The sequence below is a fragment of the Aphis gossypii genome, chromosome 2 (assembly GCF_020184175.1).
Source record: "Aphis gossypii isolate Hap1 chromosome 2, ASM2018417v2, whole genome shotgun sequence".
In the NCBI taxonomy this organism is placed as follows: domain Eukaryota; kingdom Metazoa; phylum Arthropoda; class Insecta; order Hemiptera; family Aphididae; genus Aphis; species Aphis gossypii.
Genome location: NC_065531.1, coordinates 20781919 through 20804253, shown reverse-complemented (window position 1 = coordinate 20804253; position 22335 = coordinate 20781919). Strand labels below are relative to the sequence as shown.

At 28.0% G+C, this 22335-nt stretch overlaps 2 protein-coding genes across 7 annotated transcripts in view; one reads left to right on the top strand and one right to left on the bottom strand.

Moving 5' to 3' along the window:
- Window positions 1-2237: 2237 nt before the first annotated feature.
- On the top strand, window positions 2238-2682 carry LOC126549554 (uncharacterized). Its single transcript, XM_050199045.1, has 2 exons — window positions 2238-2337; window positions 2384-2682. The coding sequence occupies exons 1-2, from the start codon at window positions 2238-2240 to the stop codon at window positions 2680-2682; spliced, it is 399 nt and encodes a 132-aa protein (XP_050055002.1).
- Window positions 2683-4809: 2127 nt separating this feature from the next.
- The window catches only part of LOC114132624 (uncharacterized), a 39423-nt gene continuing 21897 nt past the window's right edge, over window positions 4810-22335 (bottom strand). For 3 of the 6 annotated variants that reach the window (XM_050200505.1, XM_050200507.1, XM_050200506.1), the window contains 11 exons: window positions 21682-21708; window positions 20996-21022; window positions 18383-18430; window positions 17967-17999; window positions 17772-17825; window positions 14179-14226; window positions 12166-12210; window positions 11042-11071; window positions 9714-9758; window positions 7338-7394; window positions 4810-5012 (listed from right to left, as the gene is read on the bottom strand). In XM_050200505.1, coding sequence (XP_050056462.1) covers window positions 4960-5012; window positions 7338-7394; window positions 9714-9758; window positions 11042-11071; window positions 12166-12210; window positions 14179-14226; window positions 17772-17825; window positions 17967-17999; window positions 18383-18430; window positions 20996-21022; window positions 21682-21708 — 467 coding nt within the window. In that variant the 3' untranslated portion in view covers window positions 4810-4959. The remainder of the gene's footprint in view (window positions 5013-7337; window positions 7395-9713; window positions 9759-11041; window positions 11072-12165; window positions 12211-14178; window positions 14227-17771; window positions 17826-17966; window positions 18000-18382; window positions 18431-20995; window positions 21023-21681; window positions 21709-22335) is intronic. The other 3 variants (XM_050200504.1, XM_050200503.1, XM_050200508.1) reach the window with 3 other exon arrangements.

Genomic DNA, 22335 nt, shown 5'->3' with positions numbered 1-22335 from the left:
TATAATGTACAACAGTGGATTTAGTAATATCTACATAAAATAAGTATAAGGTACGAGTATTAACTGTTAATAAAAGCTTAAATATACTACTACCTACTAACTCAAGTACACCTAAATAAAAAATAATAATTTATTATATTTATATTTTATATAGGTAGGTACCTATATGATATATTATAACAAAAAAATGGATGTTGACGCGATGTGATTTCTGCCCAGTGCTTTGAATGTCAACGTGAAGAAATTCAAGCAAGCGTGGGTTAACGGCAGAAGTAAACATATTGCATACGAGTCTGCAATAAAGTACCACATTATAAATCTTTGTAAACCGTTACCAGGGGTAACCACGGTAACCGTAACGCCTTTCCGTAACGATTTTCGATTTTGTATGCCAAAGCAAAGGCATAAAATGTCAATAATTCTATAATACCTCATTTTTCATAGTCGATATCTTGAAGCTTCTCTGCATGTAATTAGGTACACATTTTTGCCGGTTATTTTGAGTGACTGTATCTGTGGCTTCGTTCATAAGTTTTTCAACATCGATAATTTTGAAAGTGATATTTTTGGAAGACAGCTCACCTACTTTCACTTGTGTCCAAATCAATTCAATATTATAGTATTGGCAGTAATAAGGTGGAACTCTGACCTTTTCGTGACCTATTTTATAAGTTAATTCATCTAAATTATAGCCTTTCTCCCGTGGTTTTGCAATTTTCATCCTTTCTTTGAGTTCAGCTCAAGTTTCTACTTTAGAAAAGTTAACACCTTTATCTTTCAGACATTTTTGAACATCAAATTTCTTATGTTCGACTTTGGTATATTTTTGACCATGACTCAATGATAAGGATATTTTCCATAACAATTACACATGATTCTTCTAAAAGTTGTAGCATATTTTCAAACTAATTTTGAAATATTTCACTGTTCATTTGTGAATGATAATCACTGTTATTTTTCGGGTTCCATACCGTAAAACGGAATCCTATTACCTTGGCTCCGCTGTCCGTCCATCTGCACCACTCACTAGGCTATATTTCATTAACCTTGAAAGTTGGACAGTTGAAATATTCACAGATGATGTATTTCTGTTGCCGCTATTACAAAAAATACAAAAAAGTGTTAGGCCTAACCCCGGGAAGGTGCTCTAACAGGCATTTTGAGATTTACGATGGAAATTTTAGTTATTCGGTTGCTATTAGTTACAATAATAACACTAATTTTGGTTGACATTAGTTAAAATAATAACAATAATAATTTGTATTTGTATTTTATTTTGTATTATTTTTTCCCTACGGAACCTTCGTGCGCGTGTCCGACTCTCACTTGACCGGTTTTTTTCTTTTAAATATTAATTTAGAGCAAGAAATAAAACCAAATTTAGATGCTCTAGCATATAACATGACATGCAATTGGACGACCTCCTTTACCAGTTGGCACTGTAAACCTCTTATCATTTTGCAAAATATAGTTTTTCGAATGGTTCTAGTTCATCCAAGTCTCATCTTAATAAATTACCGATCTGGTGTCATTACTAAAACAATAAAACGTTAAGTACACATTTTCTTTAAAACTTTATTCCAAAGTGACACCATATCGTTTTTCTCCATTAAAAATTTCTGACCAAAACTACACTTTTTATATTTAAAATTTAAGAAGCGAAAAATTCATTGTACTAACGTATTAGATTTAGATTTAGAAAGTTGATTTTTCCTGCAGAGAATCACATATTTTACTGGAAGCTGGATATTCACCTATAATCTATATACATATAGGAGACCGCCCCGATTCACTCATCAACGCCCAGACCAAACCGCTGGGTATAGGGACTTCAAATTTTGTACAGAGGTTCCTTAAGCAACGTATAGGCGCACTAAGAAAGGATTTTTCAAAATTCGCATTTTAAAGGGTTGCTAAAACGGGGATTTTGAGATTTACGATGGAAATTTTGTTTTTAATTTTTGTTTATAAATGGTTGCTATAACAACTTAATTTATGTGTTAACACATTTATCACTTTATTATTACAGCTAATTATTATGTATAAAAACATGATAACATGAAGTCGTAAAATACTCTACGCATTTACGCATACACGAGGACAAGGTGTTTTACTTATTTTTTTCGAATATTAATTATTAATGCGTCTTCATATGCGCACCCCAGTTTATGTACGGTTATTTTTAATTCTTATCTAAAATTGTTTAAATTCTTACAAATTAATAAAAACTAATTAATATGGTTGTCGAATGTGAGCTGGTGGCAGCAGGACAATTATTGTTGGTATTTATTGAGGTGTACCTCAATGATGAACTGTATGAAAAATATGGATCAGAAAGTAACCAAGATTGCAAGTTAATGCTCTAATGTAATAAACGCTATAGTTATCACTGGAAGCGCTAGAGGAGATATAGTTTTAATCCCGAGAATTAAAAAAATTCCAACTGATTATCCCTTTGAATTAAAAGGAATACAATTCCCTCTCAAAGTTTGCTTTGTTATAACTATTAATAAGTCTCAAGGACAATCATTGAGCATGACAGGGATTGACTTGAGAGAAGAATGTTTTTCACATGGACAGTTCTATATCACATGTTCTAGAGTAAGCTCTGCCAGTAGTTTGGTTATTTTAGCCCCAAAAGGCAGTACCAAAAATACTGTTTATAAAGAGTTATTGAGATGAATAAAATATTTCAATATAAATATATTTTTTTTTTTGGTTTTTATAACACCATAATGTTAAGTATTTTTTGCCGACAAATTACAATATTACAATACATGGGCAACCAAGGATCAACATAACATCTAAAAGCAGACTGTAATAAATATAAAAACTGATAAAATAAAAGTAATAGTAGGTAACACAAAAAAATGTACAAGGGCAAAGCCGGGTTATTCAAGATTTTTGAGAATCAAAACCTAGGTTAGGATTATGTATTAATTGATTATATAAATCTACCGTATTATGTCAAACTTAGTATAACTTTGATACCTTATTAGAGTTAAATCATACACTTACGTACAAATACCACTAGGTCCGCGATCTACCGCAGGTAGATTGCCTACCTGATAATATACTGCTGCGAATCAGAATTTTTATTCCGGGCAACAGAAAACTTAAGATAAATCTAGAACATCATCCATCGAATATTAAATAACGTATTGAACAAAGTCTGAGTCATAAGGAATTGGCATTTTTAACGGGCAACAAAGTGCAAAACATGAAGTAAGCAATACGAAGTCTGCCGGGTCAGCTATTATTATTATTAATATAATATAAAAAAAATCTCGGTTTTCACCTGAGGTGACTTTTGCGCGGGCAACGCCGGGTGGGACAGCTAAAATTTAGGATGGAATTTTTGTTTATAAATAGTTGCTGTAACAATATTAACACTATCAATACGATTAAATTAAAAACTCACACGGTATACGAAAATGCAAAAAAAGAAAGTAACACACGGGCAACGCCGTGTCGGGTCAGCTAGTATATATATATATATTTTTTTAATTAATTGTTTAATATTTCAAGAAAACTTTTTAAATGTATCATACTTTTTGTTAGATAATATTATTATCTATTTATGAACTAATTTCAAATAAAATTAAAATTAATTTTTTAGTCTATTAATCAAAAATATAATCTATGTAATGTAATTACTTTTATCATTAAATTCATGGACAGCTCGTGAACATGTTCCTTTACTGAATCCAAACTCTTTTGCTGTTATTATTTGAATTTTTTTTTTGAAAACCCCACAGATAAATTTTTATAGTCGACAGTTTTTTTTAAAAAAAGTATACACTCGAAAATCACTTAAGTTTACTTTCGAAATGAATATTATGGTGTGTTAATGGAAATTTTTTTAAAATGTGTGATCAAAAATTGTGAAAAAATAATATTTTCTTAGTATAACATAACAAAGTTAACAGAGTACCTCACGCGTTTAGAGTTTAGGTAAGATAACATTCAGAGATGAGTATAGTGACATGTTTGCCAGATGGCATTGATTTTCTATCATACAAATGCACCCAAACCTTGAGATACCTATTAACAGGTAAGCAATATTGTAGCAAATGGCTAGGTACGGAGTAAACGTTAAGGATCACTGGTTTATGGACAAAATGGTATATGGCACGCTAGATCACCCTCACGTTTTCGTGACGCTTCCTTAAGGCCTTAGGTTTAGTTATGTTTCTGTTGACGTTTCATTTGCACTTAACGTGGTGTGTAAATATGAAATTGAAGTATATTTAATGTGCTTTTCTTCGTCATATGAAAATAGAAGAAAGTGACCAGTGGTATTAATTGATTCGTTTTAATTTACAAAGGTTTTCGAATTTGTTCTCTAAATATGTTCTAGTTAGAAAAATGATTCACCACTAATAATTACAATCTTAATAACATCATTTAAGCCACTAAAAATATTTTTAAAAAAATATGCGGAATTGTTTCATCAGAACAACGAATTCTTAAAAAATTATGCTTAAATTAAAAATATATAAATGAGTAAGCATTTAATTCGCAACTCTTTAAATAATTATCTAAGTGAAATTCTGTCGAGACTTTTCTAAATCCTAATTGAAAAGGTGTCAATAGCTTAGAATGCTTAGATGATAACTCTTACTTTATAAAATTTAAAATACTACCAGAGTCAATAATACTTTGGTAACAATAATTATAAGTGTAATGTATAATCATTAATCATCTATCTTAAGTTAATTTAAACTTCATTAAAACCAATAAATCAAGTTACTTACTAGTTAAAACTGACCATATATAAATTTAAAAAAAAAAACATTTTCTTAAATCATTAATTGTTTTTTCAAATATATTGTTAGGCAATAAAATCGAATTATGTATATATATACATAAAAAAAAGTTCTAACCAATTTAACACATTTTTATATTATAAGTCCAGTTAAATAAAATCAATATGTATAGGTAGGTATTTAAATATAGTTAATATTTACTTGAAAACCACAACGGGATAAATGTTGGTTTAATCTTACCATCTGAAAACAATATTAACATTGTTTATCAATTTCGTAGTTGAATTTATTCCCGCAGAGAATATCTATTCTTAGAGAAACGGAATTAACAACTCCACTATGTCTAGTTACCAAACCCTCCATGAATGATTGTGATTGTGGGGTTGATCATATTACATAAAAAACGCTAAAAATTTTGGAACATTAAACGGTGCTTAGAAATGTGAGTAGTTTATGGGTTTATATATTAGAATCGAGAACGTGCGATCGATTATCGAGTTAAAACAGTAGTCAGTAGGTTTGGAATTGATCTGGTAATATAAGTCAAAAGGGACAATTTTCATACATTATTGAATAAACGCGTTAAAGTAGGGCAGACTTTATAATTAATGATGATAATTTTATTGACCTAATGTTATCAAGCTTGAATCAATAATAAGTAACAAAAATGTTATCTGAAATTAAATGCAGACGGTTTAATAGTATAATAGCACATTTCTATTCATATATTATAGAAGATAAAGTTGACATAGTACAAACAATGCTTTCTATGACTAGTTGAAGAGTATGTGATGGATTATCTGCAAGAAAACTAAAAATTATAATTTTGTGATTTTAGATCGAATATTCAAATAAGTGGTGTATAAAATAACTATTGGAAGTAACATTTTGCACATCAAGTCCAATAAAAATAGAAAAAAAATGTTTACGTATACATCAGTAAGAAAGAAAGTCATAAGCAACACTATGTTTCTGAACAAAAATATACATAAACTGAGACATGAGAAGATAAAAATTGAGTACAGAATTTAATTTGTTTGTCTCAAACGGGTGCTGTAAGAAGTATGAAGAGTTAAAGAAATTAAGCACCAAAGGTAAAAAATGAGCAAAAAATGGAAATTAAATGTCCAAAAAAGTAAAACAAAAATATATATATATATTATATTGCACTTATAAACTAATCGAATAGATGCAAAATCATAGAAGAAAGTGTCTCAATAGAGCAAAATATTCAACAACTAACTACAGCAGTAAAAAGCAAAAAAGTAATTGTGGAAGGTTTAAGAAAAGGGAAACATTAAATAACATATTTTTGTATAATTGAATTAATAATATAAAATAAATAATAATAATAAAATTAAATATTTTAAATATTTTATATTATTAACTATTAACATTAATAATTAATAATATAAAATATAAGAACTTAAAGAAATACAACGTTGGGGTTTGGTTAGGTTTATTTTATAGCTCTGGACTCGACCATAAAAGAAACTGGTTACAGCATATTATGAGATTAAAATGATAGTTGAAAAATAATGTGCAATGATTACATATTTACATATTATGCAGATGATTTAGTCATAATAGTAGAAAAATAAATACTAAATACGTCAAAAAAAAACTTAAAACTTTATGGAAAATGGGAAAATAATTTGGTTAAATGACGATGATACAATATATATAAAACATATGGGAATATAATACACGGGAATAATCATAGAGTGGTTACTAGAATGGACGTCAGATGGGAAAATAGACAGGATATAGAATAAAAATCCAGCTATACAAGCATAAAACCCCATAGGATGTTCCAGACAAAGTTGGAAGGATATAATGAGCAAGGATTTAAAAAAACTTTAAAAGTATTTTTTTTAAACATCAATAAAAGTTTTTTGGAAATTTACTATAAAGTTTCTTATAAGTTGTTCTTATTGTAGGTAAAAAAAAAAAAAATCAAAAATCATTTTAACAAACGATTTTGAAATGGGAGTTTAGATAAATTCTTGCTTTGTTGAATCAATATAATCAATATACATAAAATTATATTATGTTTTAGATCTTATATTCGTTATTGTAAATATATTTTTGTTATTCATTGTTTTATTTTAAATATCATTGATGTAATTTCTGGTGTTCTCCGAAGAGGATATTATCTCTCTTAATTTTTACATTATTTGTTAACGATATGTATGTTTTTTCTTAATTTTTAATATTATATAATTTCATATACCTACAGGACACAATTATATGTATTTGTTGTAAAGGAACTAATACATGAATGTTTATTTGTTAATTATGTTAAATAATAATAAACACATAAGGGTATTTATAAAAAGATGCTTTCATGTAAGAAGTCATCCATTAATGACACTCACGATTAATGTTATTAAAAAAAAAAGAATAAAAAGAAGTCATTATTAACGGTAATCGTCTTCTCTTTATTGATAATCTAATATTTTTTCTTAGAAATTTTTAATTAATTACTAAAGGTTCTAAATTCATTGGTGATTAAAAGAAATGTTGAATCGGATCTTAACTACCTATTCAAAATTTTAAATTACTTACCGCTAATAATTGATAACGCTTTTAATAATGCTATTTCTTGAAATTGTAGTATTTTTTCTGAAAAAAATATAAATCAAATCACATATCTCTTAAGATATATCATAAATAACTTGCAGGAGATAAGCTGAGCTACTTTTTGCACATCAATTGATAATGATTCTTGTGGTATGCATTAACGAATTAACTAGGGGAAGCTAGACAGATAACAACCACTCTGCAAAAAAAGGATTGCAGACCACCTAAGTTTCCAGACACTTAATATTCCTTGATGAGTTCCAGCTATTCAGCACAAAATGGAGGTTATCATTCTGACTAAAAAGCGCTCATACCATTATCAAGTGTTTTTGTGGGGTCAAGCAGTTTCTTTGTCAAGAAAGCTGAAATACCTGGGACTTAATCTCGACTTGCACCTCACGTTCGGTCGAAATTTAAATACAGTCGCGGGCAAGTCATCTCAGGTAGTGCATGCTATAGGACTGCTCACGTCTAACCTTAGAGGGCCCTCGAAATCCAAAAGAACCTTGTGAATAGTATGCTATTGTACGTTTCATCGAAGTGGTCAGAAAGAGCAACCAAGTACGATCCTTGGGAACTTCATGACTTGGGTGAGATTGGTGGTTTTAAAGTGACATGGGTCTATCGTACCGTCTGCGCTGTAGTCTTTTCCTCGCGGTAGTTCTTACAGATGATCTTTTCACGTTAGAACAAAAAAGAGTTCCGATCAAGCACGATACCTCCTAACCTAGTGGAGAGGACAGCTTAAAGACAGAGCCCCGTAAAGTAGAGCGTGACATTCTTGTCGATGCTTGTTACATTAGATGAACTCCTAGCAATTACGTGGCCTGGATGCATAGAAACATTTTGGACCTAAGAAGATGGGTGAAAATAAGTCCTTAAGATCTCACGTTTCATGTTTGGCCCCACCAATGTCATATGTCACAAAAATGAACGACTACTTTTTAACATGCCATTCAGTCCTTCTAGGACATGGTTGAGAACATATTACACTGTAAAAACAGAATGAAAGGCTGATAGCTAAGGCTGAAGTAATAATTCAGTCTATGGGTAGATGCCCCAACCCATGATAAGTCAGTTGATCCAATAAATAATATCCGGCGACAATGATAACTGAGGATATCAGTATTTTGGTTTTGTTGCTATATATAATCCTTTAACACATTGGCACCTTTACATCTGTATTAACATTATAAAAATTGTAAATTAATTAAATATGTCACTGACATTTGTTAAAAGTCAAAAAGGCAAACTACTTTTATTATTCAATCGATATTTTCAAATTACACTTAAAAAATAATACAAAAAGGGATTGTGTGGCTATCATAATTTTGATTTTATATTTTATTTCACGTGGTTTAGGTACAAATATAAATAAAAACAACAATATGCATAATGAAATAATATTGATAATCTCAGCAGCCAATAAAAGATATTTTACATTATAAAAATTATTTAAATCTTAACTTCTATATAAAAGATCAAAGGTCAATCTATACATGAGTTATCTACGCCCTGTCCTTGAATATGGTTGCAAAACGTGGTCGGTGACAAAATGAGACAAAGAAAAATTGCTAATCTTCAAAAGGAAAGTACTCCACCGAATTTATGGTCCTATCTACGAAAATGGAGAATACCGAATAAGAAAAAATGAGAAAATATACCAGCTATTCCAATAACCAAACTTAAATACATTCATCAGTATAGCAAGCGACTCGAATGGGATGGGCACTTATGGAGAGAGAATGGCGTATGTAAACAAGTTCTGATGGTAGAATCACCAGAAGACCCAGAGGATGCCCTGGGCATAGATATATGGACACTTTAAAATCAGATCTAGCAACAATTTCAACAGGAACAGAGCTAGTAGGAAGTGAAAATAGAGAGAAGTCACGAGAAATAGTGGAAGCAGCAAAGGCCCTCAATCGGTTATAAAAGCTAATATAACATAATAATATTTCACGTTGTTTAATATTATATTCTTTAGCTCATAGTTTGTCACTATTATTATTTTATTTATCTTTATTATTATTTATCATTTTTTTCACACAGAGCCTTCTCTAATGTCAGGTAAAAAGGATAAAAAAACGTAAATGATGTAGTTTTGTATCTCTAAAGCTCTTCGACTATTCTAAATGTAGGTAGAATAAAGTTGGTGTAGTATACAAGTGCCCCCATCTAGATGATTATTTAGATCACAGAGATCTAATCATTAATCAACTAATGATTATGATCAATGATCATAATATATCCATGATATTTAAATGCCTACCAGGAAGATGATAATTCATGCAGGTCATAATATTATACGGCAAACACCACGCTTCCTTTTATTTTTAATAAAATTATTTATTAACTTACTTTTTTCATTAATAGGAAATGCGGTTTGATCCTCTATCTTTTCTTCTGTAACATAAGAAAACGTCGTGTTTTTTAGTGTTTATTAATTTATTATTGCTTAAAGTTTGATTGTATTATAATTATTTTAATATCATTAGAAGATCCCTGATCGAAACTTATAAAACGCATAAAATAAATAAGACTAATAAGATGATTTATTTTTAAGATATTATTTTTTTTTTATATTATTATTATATTATTTTTTTTTTTAAGATATTATTATTATTTTTTATTATTATTTTTTTTTTTTTTTATTATTATTATTTTTTTTAATATAATAAAACAATTATTCACTCCTTATAATTGTATCATATTATTATTGTTCTTTATTTTTGATGTGTTAATATCTTTACGTACCCCCCCCCCTCTCTACGAATAATAATAATAATATGTGTAAAAATGGGTGTAGAGTGAATTGTTATAAATTCGATATTACGAAATAAGTTAACGGAAGTTGCGTAATCGCTTGATTGGCAATAAAATAATTATAATAATATTATTACATTTATTGACCTCGCGCAATAACCAATCACAGCGACGCAGTGGGCGAGACTACGCCTATAGATACGAGTGCGGAGCACGAAGGCATTCAGTATTCTGCATTACTTAGCCGTAGCAACACCTAACAGGGCAGACTTGTGCGGCTTACACCTTTTCTATTAAACTGATAAATAAGAAATTATGGCGAAAACTAGCTTAGAAAAGGTAGAGGTATATCAAGAGCGTTAACGCACAAAAAATAAAACTAGGTCTAAAAAAAGAAATTTCCAGAGAGTGCTAGTGCTACACAGTGGCAAAGAAAACTCGCCGACCATATTGCGGAAGCAGCTGTCACATTGCAGTTAATGTCATCAGATAGTGCTCAACATCAGCCTGACAATAGTCCATTAAACCGTTAATGTGTGATAGTTGTAACAACTGCTGAGGTATATCCTGGTCCTCAATTGCCATCAACTAGTGCAGCTACTACATCCGTTACAGCCACTAAGAAGCCTTCCACGCTGTAGTATCAAAAACCGAAGCGTTTTGAATGTAATCCACCAGCTTCCCCGGAAACTCAAGTTCTACCACCGACGAAAAGAAAATTGTTTTTCTGGTGTTTCAGCTATTATATTCCTCGATCTCAACGTTCTTAATTAGCGGAGACAGCAAATAATTATTGTCCAACTTCTTAATTATCAATTTTACCTTATAATTTTTTTTACCATATATTTAGTATACTATAAAATAGATTGTAAATTATATGAGTAACTATATAGATACAGAATATTTCAAAATAATTTTCTTACGTAGGGTAATAAGTTCCTTATTATAGTTTCCTGAAAAATATGTAAGATATACTTCATACAATCAAATATCAATATCATTACATGCATACAAATAAAATAATGCTATAAATCATTAACAAACAACTAAAAATTCTTAATTCTCTATAAATTGTTGGTATGTTTGCCTGGATTTCATTCATTACCGGAAAAAATATTCGATTATAAGTGTAGGTACTGAATGAAGGGTTAGGTATCGCTGCGTTTTAGTTAATTATGTAAAAAATATTGGTTTTATTTTCGTTATCTTATTATGCTAATATAATAATAAAACAAAATGCAGATCACAATATTTAGAAATGTTACATTTGTTTTTATGAAAGCTGATATAAATACAGTGATTATATTATAATTCTAAGTATTTCTTCAGTGCTTAATTGATATTTCTATTACGATATTCTTTTATAATATATTATACCCTTGTGTTATAATGTTATATTACAGCCATTTAATATTATACTATATTTTACATAATATAAGTCGAACAATGATCTAAATCTCACTTTAAAATTATAGTATTAATAAAAAATCAATGAGATAAAATGTATGCGGTCATGCGGAAGTACTTTTCTCTTAATAATTATTAGATTTTAGTAAATTTAGAAATTGATATTGATATTTTTTTATTTATTTTTTTTTAATCAACTAGTAGGACTTTAAAACAACATTCTTAGATGATTGTAATAAGTTTACATACTAACGCTTGTGACAAATTTCCTCTTTCATCTCTTACCACTACACACAAACGCAAATAACTATTTATTGCCAATCTCTTATATATTTTAGTTCTATGATTCTTATCTGCTAGTCCACGATAAAATGGATACCAACTCATATTGTATTCGAAAACATTTTATTTTTAGTGTTATTTTTAAACCGTATTTCTAAATTAATAAGTCATCAAGCAGCCTGCGACAGCAAAATGATTGAGATCCACCGTTGTATTCTATGTTTAAAAGTTACATTAAAACATACCTATATTATTTTCAAATCAAATAAAACACCGTTTTATTAATATGATTTTTCTTTGTTTCTTTTAAGAAAAACAGTCCACCTATTTTAAAACTACAAAATATTGATTTATTTACTTGTAATTTTTGTATTAAGTCTAATCATCCCGTTTTTAAAGTCTTCTAGAAATAATAAAACAGAACATATTGTATTTGGTTATAGAGGTATATTCAGGTATAATTTATAATTCATAAAATATTAATAATAAAAGAGCTAACGAATATTTTATGTTTTAATATGTCATATAGTATCAAATATGTTTGATTAACTATTAAATTTTCAATTATTAAATTTTATTTTCAGAATATTAAGCACAGTAGTAGAATAAATTTATTGCTACCTCTTTACCACTCAATATTTCATTCAACATTTACTTGCATTTGATGTTTATAGAATGAATAAGAGTACCAAAATACACATTTTCAGACTTCTTTTAAACTTTTAACTCTTTCAGTATGCATATGCGCAATACAACTTACTTTTATTTTTTATGGTAAATCCATTTTTTTTTCAGATTCGAGTAGTGTATTTTATTTAAAATTAAAATCAATAATTGACAAATTAAATACAACGGTGAAATTTGATAATTATTACGAATAATCTATTTTTGATTAAATATAAATATATTTATCTTATATCCTAAAATCTAAATAACATCTCCGATATTGTTAAATAACTACTTGTATAGGTACAAATATTAAATATATAATATAGACTTGTTTGTTTTCGAAATTTACTTACATTTTCGTTATTCATACTATTGACTAATATAACTAAAAATTAAAGTTCATAAATATGTATACACTACTAATCTAAGACTAATATGTATTTATTTGCAATTATTAGTCTTAACTACCGAAATACCGAATAAATTGTTCAAATTTATGATGTTAACCTAACCATAACCTTAATGTTCCAGACAGGATTCCAAACGTTTTAGAAAATATATTTAGAGTTTGCAGAGTTTATTTGGTCTTTACTTAAACTATGAAAATATTAAGTCTTTATTTATGTTTTATCTGTTTACAAACAGTTATTTAATAATATTGGAAATATTACATTGATTCAGGGACTGGAACCTTGATGATTTTTCCGGTTCCGGTTCCGGTGAGGTTCCTATACTAAAATTAAAATTTCGGCTTCTTTTAGGTTTAAAAAAAAAACCATAATTTTGGTTTCGGTTCCTTTTAGTTTTTAAATTTAGGTTTCGATTCTTATAAAATGAAAATTACGTTTCCTGTTTAGGTTTTATACTTAGAAAAATTTAGTTCCATTTCGTATATAATTAGTTTCATCAGATAAGTAGATTATCCATAATCAATAATCATAACATGTCTAGTTATTTATAATCATATTTTATGAATCTCTTATTATTGTGGTGACTATAAGTCTCAAGTCTGGAAGACCTTTTTGTGTATATTGAGAATAAATGAGAATAAATAATGACTTAATTTTGTTTGAAATTCCTATTTATATTATCAGTTGTTACATAGAAATATTTATACTTTACATCTCAGACGTCTGAATTCTGTATAGACACTTAAAAGATTATTTTTGAATATTAATCCTCGCAATAATAATAATAATAATAATAATATATTTACGTAGGTATTTGTTTAGTTCATAATTCTTATTATTTATTAATGAAAAATAAAAATAATGGAATTATTACAAAACCGGAATTAATCGTAAGAACCTTTACAAAAAAGTATTGGTACCGGTAAAGTTACGGTTTTCAAAATAATTTAAAAAAGGGTTCCGGTGAGGTTCGGGTTTTTAATTTTATTGAAATTAAGATTTCGATGAGGTAGGTTCCGGTTTCTAATATTCAAAGAGTCCCGGTTCCAAAACCGGTTCTTTTCGGTACGGTTCCAGTCCCTGCTTAATTAACGAATTAACGAGTACAAGTTTCATGTTAAAATTTCGTCAAAACAGATTGTTTGTAAATATTACATTACATTTCAACGTTTCATTTGCCAATTTTGTAATTTTAAACTATTTTTTATAACAACGTTTTAAAAAAATTATATCCATACTCCATATCACTGTATGTATAACATATATTAAATAAATTATTTTTAATAACTTACGAATACACCCATAAAACAATTTTTCATTGGGTTTACTTAGTTTATCTCCTGTTAAAATTATATGTATATTAATTTCTTAATAATTTAAAAATGTTATATGCTGTGTTGTAATATATATATATATCGCATAAATAAAATTCTCCGGTTACAGTGTTTGATATTGAACTTCACCGAAACGGCTTGGCCAATTTTCTTGATATTTTTTGCATGTATTTGGTAGGTTTGAGAATAGGTTGTAATCATTTCAAAAAGAAAGGTAGGTACTAAAATAAGGATTTTCAGATTTAAGATGGAAATTTTTGACGATTTTTTGTGTATAAATTGTTTGATAATAATAATAGTTAGTTGTAATAATAAAGTGATGAAAGTAACGTTGAAAAAATAATAAAAGATCAGTAACCTAGATACACAGCCGAAAAAAAAATATATTGTAGAGACAGCGACATAAAAATTTAATTTCCGTAATTTTGTTTATGTGAATTTTTCCAATATATAAATAATTATTCTGATATTTGGAGCGGAGATGAATCCAATAAAATTAGGTATTTTCAAAATCAGTTCAGTCGTTCTTGAGTTATAAATGGTGTAACTAATCCATCTTTCTTTTATATAAAACTGGCTGAACCCGTGCACTTCGTGGCCCGTTAAAAATCCTACCTCTTATATTGTGATTTGTTGGTGGTCATTGTAAAGTCGAGTCCCACCGAAGACTGCCAACATTTGAATTTGAAATGCATATCTGTTGAATCATTGGGATGCGTGGCAACAGTACATCTTCGCCTTTAAAATTGTAACTTCGATAATTTTTTTAATCAATTTTTTCATTGAAACCCTGGTGCCGTCGTAGAGTCGTTGTGGATTGATGTTTCGTAGAAGTATTATAGACACTCCAAATTTCAATGTTAAAACGTGCAGTGGAAAACTTTGTCAATTAACTCATTGGTTGTTGTTGTTATTTTACAGACATTTGTTGGCTATGTGATGCATTGTGTTGATTCATCGATCGTCATAGAAATAAATAATAGTAACAAATTCAGGGATAATAATTTCAACCATAACCATAAACCAAAATTTCCATCGTAAATCTCAAAATATCTGTTTGAGCACCTCCCAGGATTGGGCCTATCACTTTAAAAAATATCTTATATCCGTATCCTGGTTCCAAGTTACCACCCCACCAATTTTCAGTCTAATCGGTTCAGTCAATCTTGAGTTGTATATAGTGTACTTAACATGACTTTCTTTAATATAATATATAGATATAGCCATATAGGATATAAACATCGACTTAGTTGCATTATTTTCAACAAAGTTACGTATAATTTAGTGTGTGATAAGGTGCCTGAACATGTGAAGCGTTGCAAAATGATAGATTCTAATGTGTTATAGAAACTTGATGATTTGTACCGTTTGTTGTTTGACTGATAGAAAAATCTCATGAAATAGGAGAAAAGGGTACTTACATACAAATCTCTGTAACAGCCTATATTCATGCGTGATTTTTTTAGAAATAAAGCGAGCACATTTACGTCAGCTAGTATTAAATTAATTATTTGAACTTAATGTATTGAACAACACGAATAATCTTGACATTGAATATTTTTAAATCAAACGTATTACAACTCCAAGTTATTCTCCTATTTATCAAGCGGCGGTTGTGTTTTCAATATTTGAGGTCGTTACAATAATATTATATTATATCTTTAATTTACTTTTATTATAATATATTGAATAATGATAATATTTCATTATACTATAAACATTAAATAATTTGTGCACTGAATACTGATTCAATAATAATAATTTACGAACCTATTTTATTAATATTTTTTCAATTAATTTTTCTAAAAATATAAAATAACCAACCAAAATTAATTATTTAATTAATAAATAGTATATTTTTAACTATACATTATAAACTACTTCAATTCAGTTATTTTAATATGTGTTCAGTAAAAAAATGAATAATTTTAAATATATAATATTTGTTTAAAAATATCATTGTACAATTTTAAGACAAGTACCTATTATCTTGATAATAATACTCATAATTAAGATTTAAGTCATTAAGTATATATGTGTATAGTATAATATATATATGTAACCAAGATAATAACGTAAATGACTATCCAATATCATAAAATCTTAATATTAGTATACCATATCATCAATTAGTCATAGCCATAAATTAAATTGACAACATTAACAATGTTGGAATAATCAAATTTTTAGCACGTCTAAAACAATATCATCATTATCACTAAACTACTTATTAATAGTTGATCCAACATTATAAAAAGATTTGTTTAATTTATTAGTTAGTTTCTAAACAGTCAAATATTACAAACACTTATTTTATAATAAAAATTCATATTGTGTAGGAAATTGATAAAAGATACAATTGAAGGATACAGACTAACCTCAGTTATATGAGATACATCATTAGTCCCACACTTAGAAATTAAAGCACTTCGAATTCTACATAGTAGCCACAGACAAAAGTAAAAGTATACCTTAAAATTTGAAGATTTACTAGGTACATTAAAGCGTTTAATAATTTTGCTTGACTAGAGAGTGGTTTCAGCTGTACAAATGGTGTTAAAATTATCTATGAACCTTACAAAGCCTCTCGCCAACTTAACAGCTTCTCAAAAATTAAAATGACTATAAATGTTAATATAATCAAAACTTTTGGTATTCAATAAGAAGTGAGGTAAAACAAGTTACTATACAAGGTCAATATTGACAAATCTAAAACAATTATGAAAAGAACCATATTATTACAAATCACAAAAAATTAAGAACACTTGGACTATTAGAGCCAGCGATTTTATCTGCTATATTAAATCAAAAATAAATAATAACCAAGCATAGTCTATGGTCATTTAAATCTCTCTTGAGATGAACTTCTACCGGGAGAAATTGAATCACAGTAGAGCTGTTGTATAAACTATAATTTGTTATAGGTTAGGTATATGGAAACCATATCAACTCATCGATATATAAAAAATATAAATACACAATTAAATATTGCTGAAATACATGTTTTTTACAAAGCATTCAAAAATGGTTACGATACACAAAATCAAATTCAAGTTATTGTGTTTAAAATCTCGGGTTTCCTAATTGAAAACTATATTTATTCCAAGATTAGAACTATATGGTATATTAGTAATAAATTAACAAATTTGCCATTCGCACTAGAAAATTTTGATTTTTGGAGTGATTTGACAGTTTCAAATAGTCATATCGAAAATCACTTACTCAAAAGAAAATATGTATTATAGTAAACAGAATCACTGAAATTTATCAGTTGACAAAGTGAGCTAACTGGTATAATATTGGCACGATAGAAAATATAAAAAAAAAATTTAAGAAAATTAAATTTCAAGTGATGGCTTTCTTAATTGACCTATAAAATCAATTCTTTGGTGAAATGGACCAGTGTGGTTTTCACGGGAACTTGTTCGATGGCCACCGTCTACCCTTACATCAATGTTAAAGTGTGTGAATCAAATTTATTAAATATCGAAGGACAACATATTTAATCATTTTCCACTTAAATACAGATATAGACTACAATTTATACTTACTTTCATCCAATTTTAACAGGAAAGATTTAACCTTTGAACTTATATTATAATTACCTATATAATTACAATATTATTAAGTCATTAATTTTATACAATTAAATTCAAACGTAATATTTTCAATTTTTATAAAAATAAAATGGATATTTTATAATTTACAAATTTATTAAATTTATTTATAATCATTAAAGAAATTACGAGGAGTAGCATCTGCATTTTCATCTTGGTTATCTAAAATAAAATATAGATAAATTAAAATAATCGTTTATTATACAGCCGCTAAGAAGTGGTACAAATAATAATACAAATAATACAATAAAGTCAAGTTATAATATTGTATAAAATTAAAATCATTAAAATTATAAAAATCATTTTGATTAATTAAAATGAGAGTACAACAACACTCGGGATTTTTAATCAAAACAGACAGATCAAAAGTTATCAAATGAAATAAAACATATTTAGTTGAATAAAATTATTTTTTTATTGGTTATTATACAAAAATATTGATTAAAGTGCATTTTTAAAATTACATTCTCGACATAGAGTAGTAATAATTTGTTTTACTCTTAATTATATCTCTTTAATATGTTATGGGATGTTTGATTACTTACTTAAAGTATTTTTTAATGTAATTCGAATAAGTTTTGGAACAGTTGTAACTGAAATATATATTTACGTATAAATAATTTTATTTTAATAGTATATACAGGCAAGCCTTTTGTAAATATATCCATGTGTAGTGCATACGTTACCAAACGTTAACAATAAATTAATAGTATTACCAAAGAATAACCAAAAGAATCGCCGATCAACACTCAAAAATCTGTTAAATTTGTTGGAATATCAGTATGTCCGTGTACTCGTATATTATAACGAAAATGTAAAATTCTTTTTCTTTGATCACGCGTATTTGCTAATGTTTCATACATTTTTGTATACAATAAACATTTGTCAATCATGTTTTAATATTTTATACGAAATTTGATAATTAATTAATTGTAAAAAATATATATAGTTAAAATGTATAAAGTTATCTAGATTATAAGCTAGGTAGGTACTTATTATATTATATAATAGGTACCCATTTGTTATTTTTATTTAAATGCAGGTAGTTGTAAATAAATTGCACACATGTAATTATAAATATTTATAATAACTCTGTTTAAACCTAAAATGTATTTTGAGATATATTTGTTCAATTTATTTATGCATATCTATGACATATTCGACTTATTAAGAAAAATATAATATAATATAAAATTTGCTAAAATTAAATAAATAATTAATCAACTTAAAGCAAGTAATAAAATATAGATAATAAATAAGTAATAGTAGTTATAATAATTATAATAACATCAACATTCAACACTAATAAAATAATAGGAATCACAGACTTATAACAAGTTCCCCAAGGCCTTCGTGCAATTTTGCCAGTCTTTCCTCAAACATAATTGTTGGGACCTGTCTCAAATATATGTTTGACTGTCTGCATTTCTCCACATTCACAAAATAGAGAGTCTATCATGCATCATTTATGATGTAGGTAATTGCATCTCGCTTCTCTCGTTCTTATTCGATAAAGTGTTTACTACTTATCTCTTGTACTATCCCAGCCAGAGACTTTCAAAATGGTTTCTTAATCAGGTCTCAATTATACGTCTCTGTCTATACCCAGCGTCTCATAGGTATGTTTTACAGATTTTATCTGAGGTTCTGCGTGCCATATGGGAACTCTAAACTTAAGGCGCAGAGGCGGGTGTTCAAGAAATAATGATTGTAATAGTAGCGTTATCTGACGTTTATGTATATACTCTTTATATGTTAAATTTCTACAGGAGTATGAAGTATTAGGTAGTAACACTAAAATGTTGATGCGGTATACACCAATTGTTATTATCTTCATTCTTCAACATTATGCAGTGATGATAGCAGGTAGCCTCTTAATGAAAACAAGAATTGTCTTTGATATATCTGCTAATACTATCACTAAATGATGCTCTGACAAATGGTGGAGAACTCCAGGATGATTTAGTATCAATACTGTTGCGGTTTAGACTGTACATGTTTGTCATGAATATTGATAAAATTTACAGACAGATATTAATTGACTCTGAACATAAAGAACACCAAAGAATACTATTGAATGATATTCAATTAACATTTTTCTCACAATCTAAAGGTAGGTCACTGTGATACTCCAGTCTGCAGGAATGACCCTCTGTAAGTGGTGTGCTAACAGTCCGCAACTGATTGCTGATTTAGCAAACATAAATGACGATCCTCATTGTATGCTTAAATTAAATTACAACGATATAAAATCAAAACACTTGGGTTAATATGGAGGCTTAGGGGTGATCAACTTCTTTTTAAAGTGTCGCCTTACATAAAATAACATCTAAACATGTGATTAGTCTACTAACTGCACCTCGCGAGATCTAGAGAATAATGAGAATTAGTAAATTCGTATGCAGGCCTGTATCTAGATGCCATATCACAAAGTCCACACTGTGTTCGGAATGTTTTTGGTATTTCCACACTTGCCCTTTTACGTTATTTGGTGTGTCAATCAAAGTATATAGGCGTATCGTCATATTGGGTAGGTATATTTAATTACAACCATTAGTCATATGACGTTCATTGTTATATATATATCAAGTTATGTAATTCAGAGATAATAGTTATGCTAATCATTAACATAACTACTTGTCCAGTAATTAATTACTGATACTATCTATAGTCAGGTTTCGAATTGATGATCTGCCGCCGCGCCGGTCATTGGTTAAGTAGCGAGGTGCGCTGTTTAGTGTTTTGACGAGAATTAGTTTGCAAATCACTCGTAGCGATAGCTTCGATGATTGCACCGTTACATTGGGAACCACAATATTAGTCTAAGTCATTTTAATACTATTTTCATTTGGGTCATCAATCTAGAATATTTATTTAAACTATTGTTATCTGTGCCGTCAAGCCATACATGTAAAAATTAATTATACTGTATGTATTATATTTTGTACCTTCAGGCCAAAAGCATTATACATTTATATGTCATTGTTCCATTTGGACGTTTTGTTATTATATTGTGCCAATATAGGACAAATTAAAATACTTCATTTACAACAAAGGCAGTTAAATTATTTTATAAATATAGTCCACGAACCCGACTATCAAAGCCCAAGTAATTATTGGTTTTGTTAAAAAAAATATTTATTAAATTAAATAATTACCTAACTCATTTTTAGGTGGAATAATACCTGTAAAAATATTCACTACATAGTTTATACCTTAATGGCTTAATGGTTCAATGCATTTCCGTTGGTTAATTGATTTAATATTTTTATTCATGAAAAAATTAAAAATTATTACATAAATCTGTTTATACTACTATTTATTAATTTATTTAGATAATTAAAAATATACCCTTTATTTATAAAAAAAAAATTCGTTCTTAATTTAGTCCTTGAAATTTTCGATTTTTGATTTTCAAAGTCATAATATTATGTAGAGATGTAACTGATAAACTAATATAATTATATTGTTGAAAAGATTTTAAGATTTTGTCGAACATTTCTAAGATGACGCTTAAAAAATCGACAATTGTTTAATGTCATTCTTAGCTCCGTTGATTGAAATTAATAGATAATCATTTTTAGAGAACCGTAAAATGGTTTTTTTAGGTATAAATATTGAATTTCACACTGATCAACGGCTTGGTCGAAATTGTTTTGTACAAAATTAGCTAAAAAACAATATACTACGTAAAATATTAATAGAAAACATAGCCTACAATTAAATATTATAATTTGTAAGTAATTAAAAGTTCAAATTAAGAAAAGGTTATGATTTTTGACAGATCTTGAGGTACTGTATGTTTTGTTTAAAAAATATTCATTAAATAAAATGATTTACTCACAAGAGTTCTCATCAGTACAAATTTTAGCTGTAAAAATAAATTCATTATAATTTGAGTCGTCCAGTTGCATAACGTCGTATGTCCACTTTTAATCAATATTGATATTTTGATAATGGTTATATTGTCTAAATATCATTTTATCCTTTAAATTTTAAAGCTTCAATAATTTTTTACATAGTTTGTAACTAAAAACATGTTTTTCGATTTCGATAAATATTTAATCCCTAATTTTTATGTGTCTACAAGTTTCAACAGTCACAGCCAGACGTTCTTTGAGTACCATGCATATAATTATAAATATAATATATAATATTATAAAAAAAGAACTAGAATTATCATACACGATATGGTATTACACTATTGAGTGAAAATAAATAATGATTGACCAATCGTAATGAACTAACAAATAATACTCAGGATATTGTTATCCTGTATTAACCTAACGAATCGTTAAACGATATGTAAAGTAATTCATTGCACTGATTTTCTTATTGATTTTTTTGTCTGTTTATAGATTACTATAAAATTTATAGGCAACTATAACTATCACCAATTTATTCATTGTTGATGCGTTATGTTATTGTGTTTTGTTTTGGCCGGCTGGTGGTTTGTCAACTTAAATGATAACTTACTATGTTATCTTCAGTTGACATT

Coding starts and splice junctions, on each gene's coding strand:
- LOC126549554 (XM_050199045.1), top strand. CDS start 2,238: ATGGTTGTCGAATGTGAGCTGGTGGCAGCAGGACAATTATTGTTGGTA. Junction 2,338..2,383: donor TGAAAAATATGGATCAGAAA/GTAACCAAGATT, acceptor TAAACGCTATAG/TTATCACTGGAAGCGCTAGA.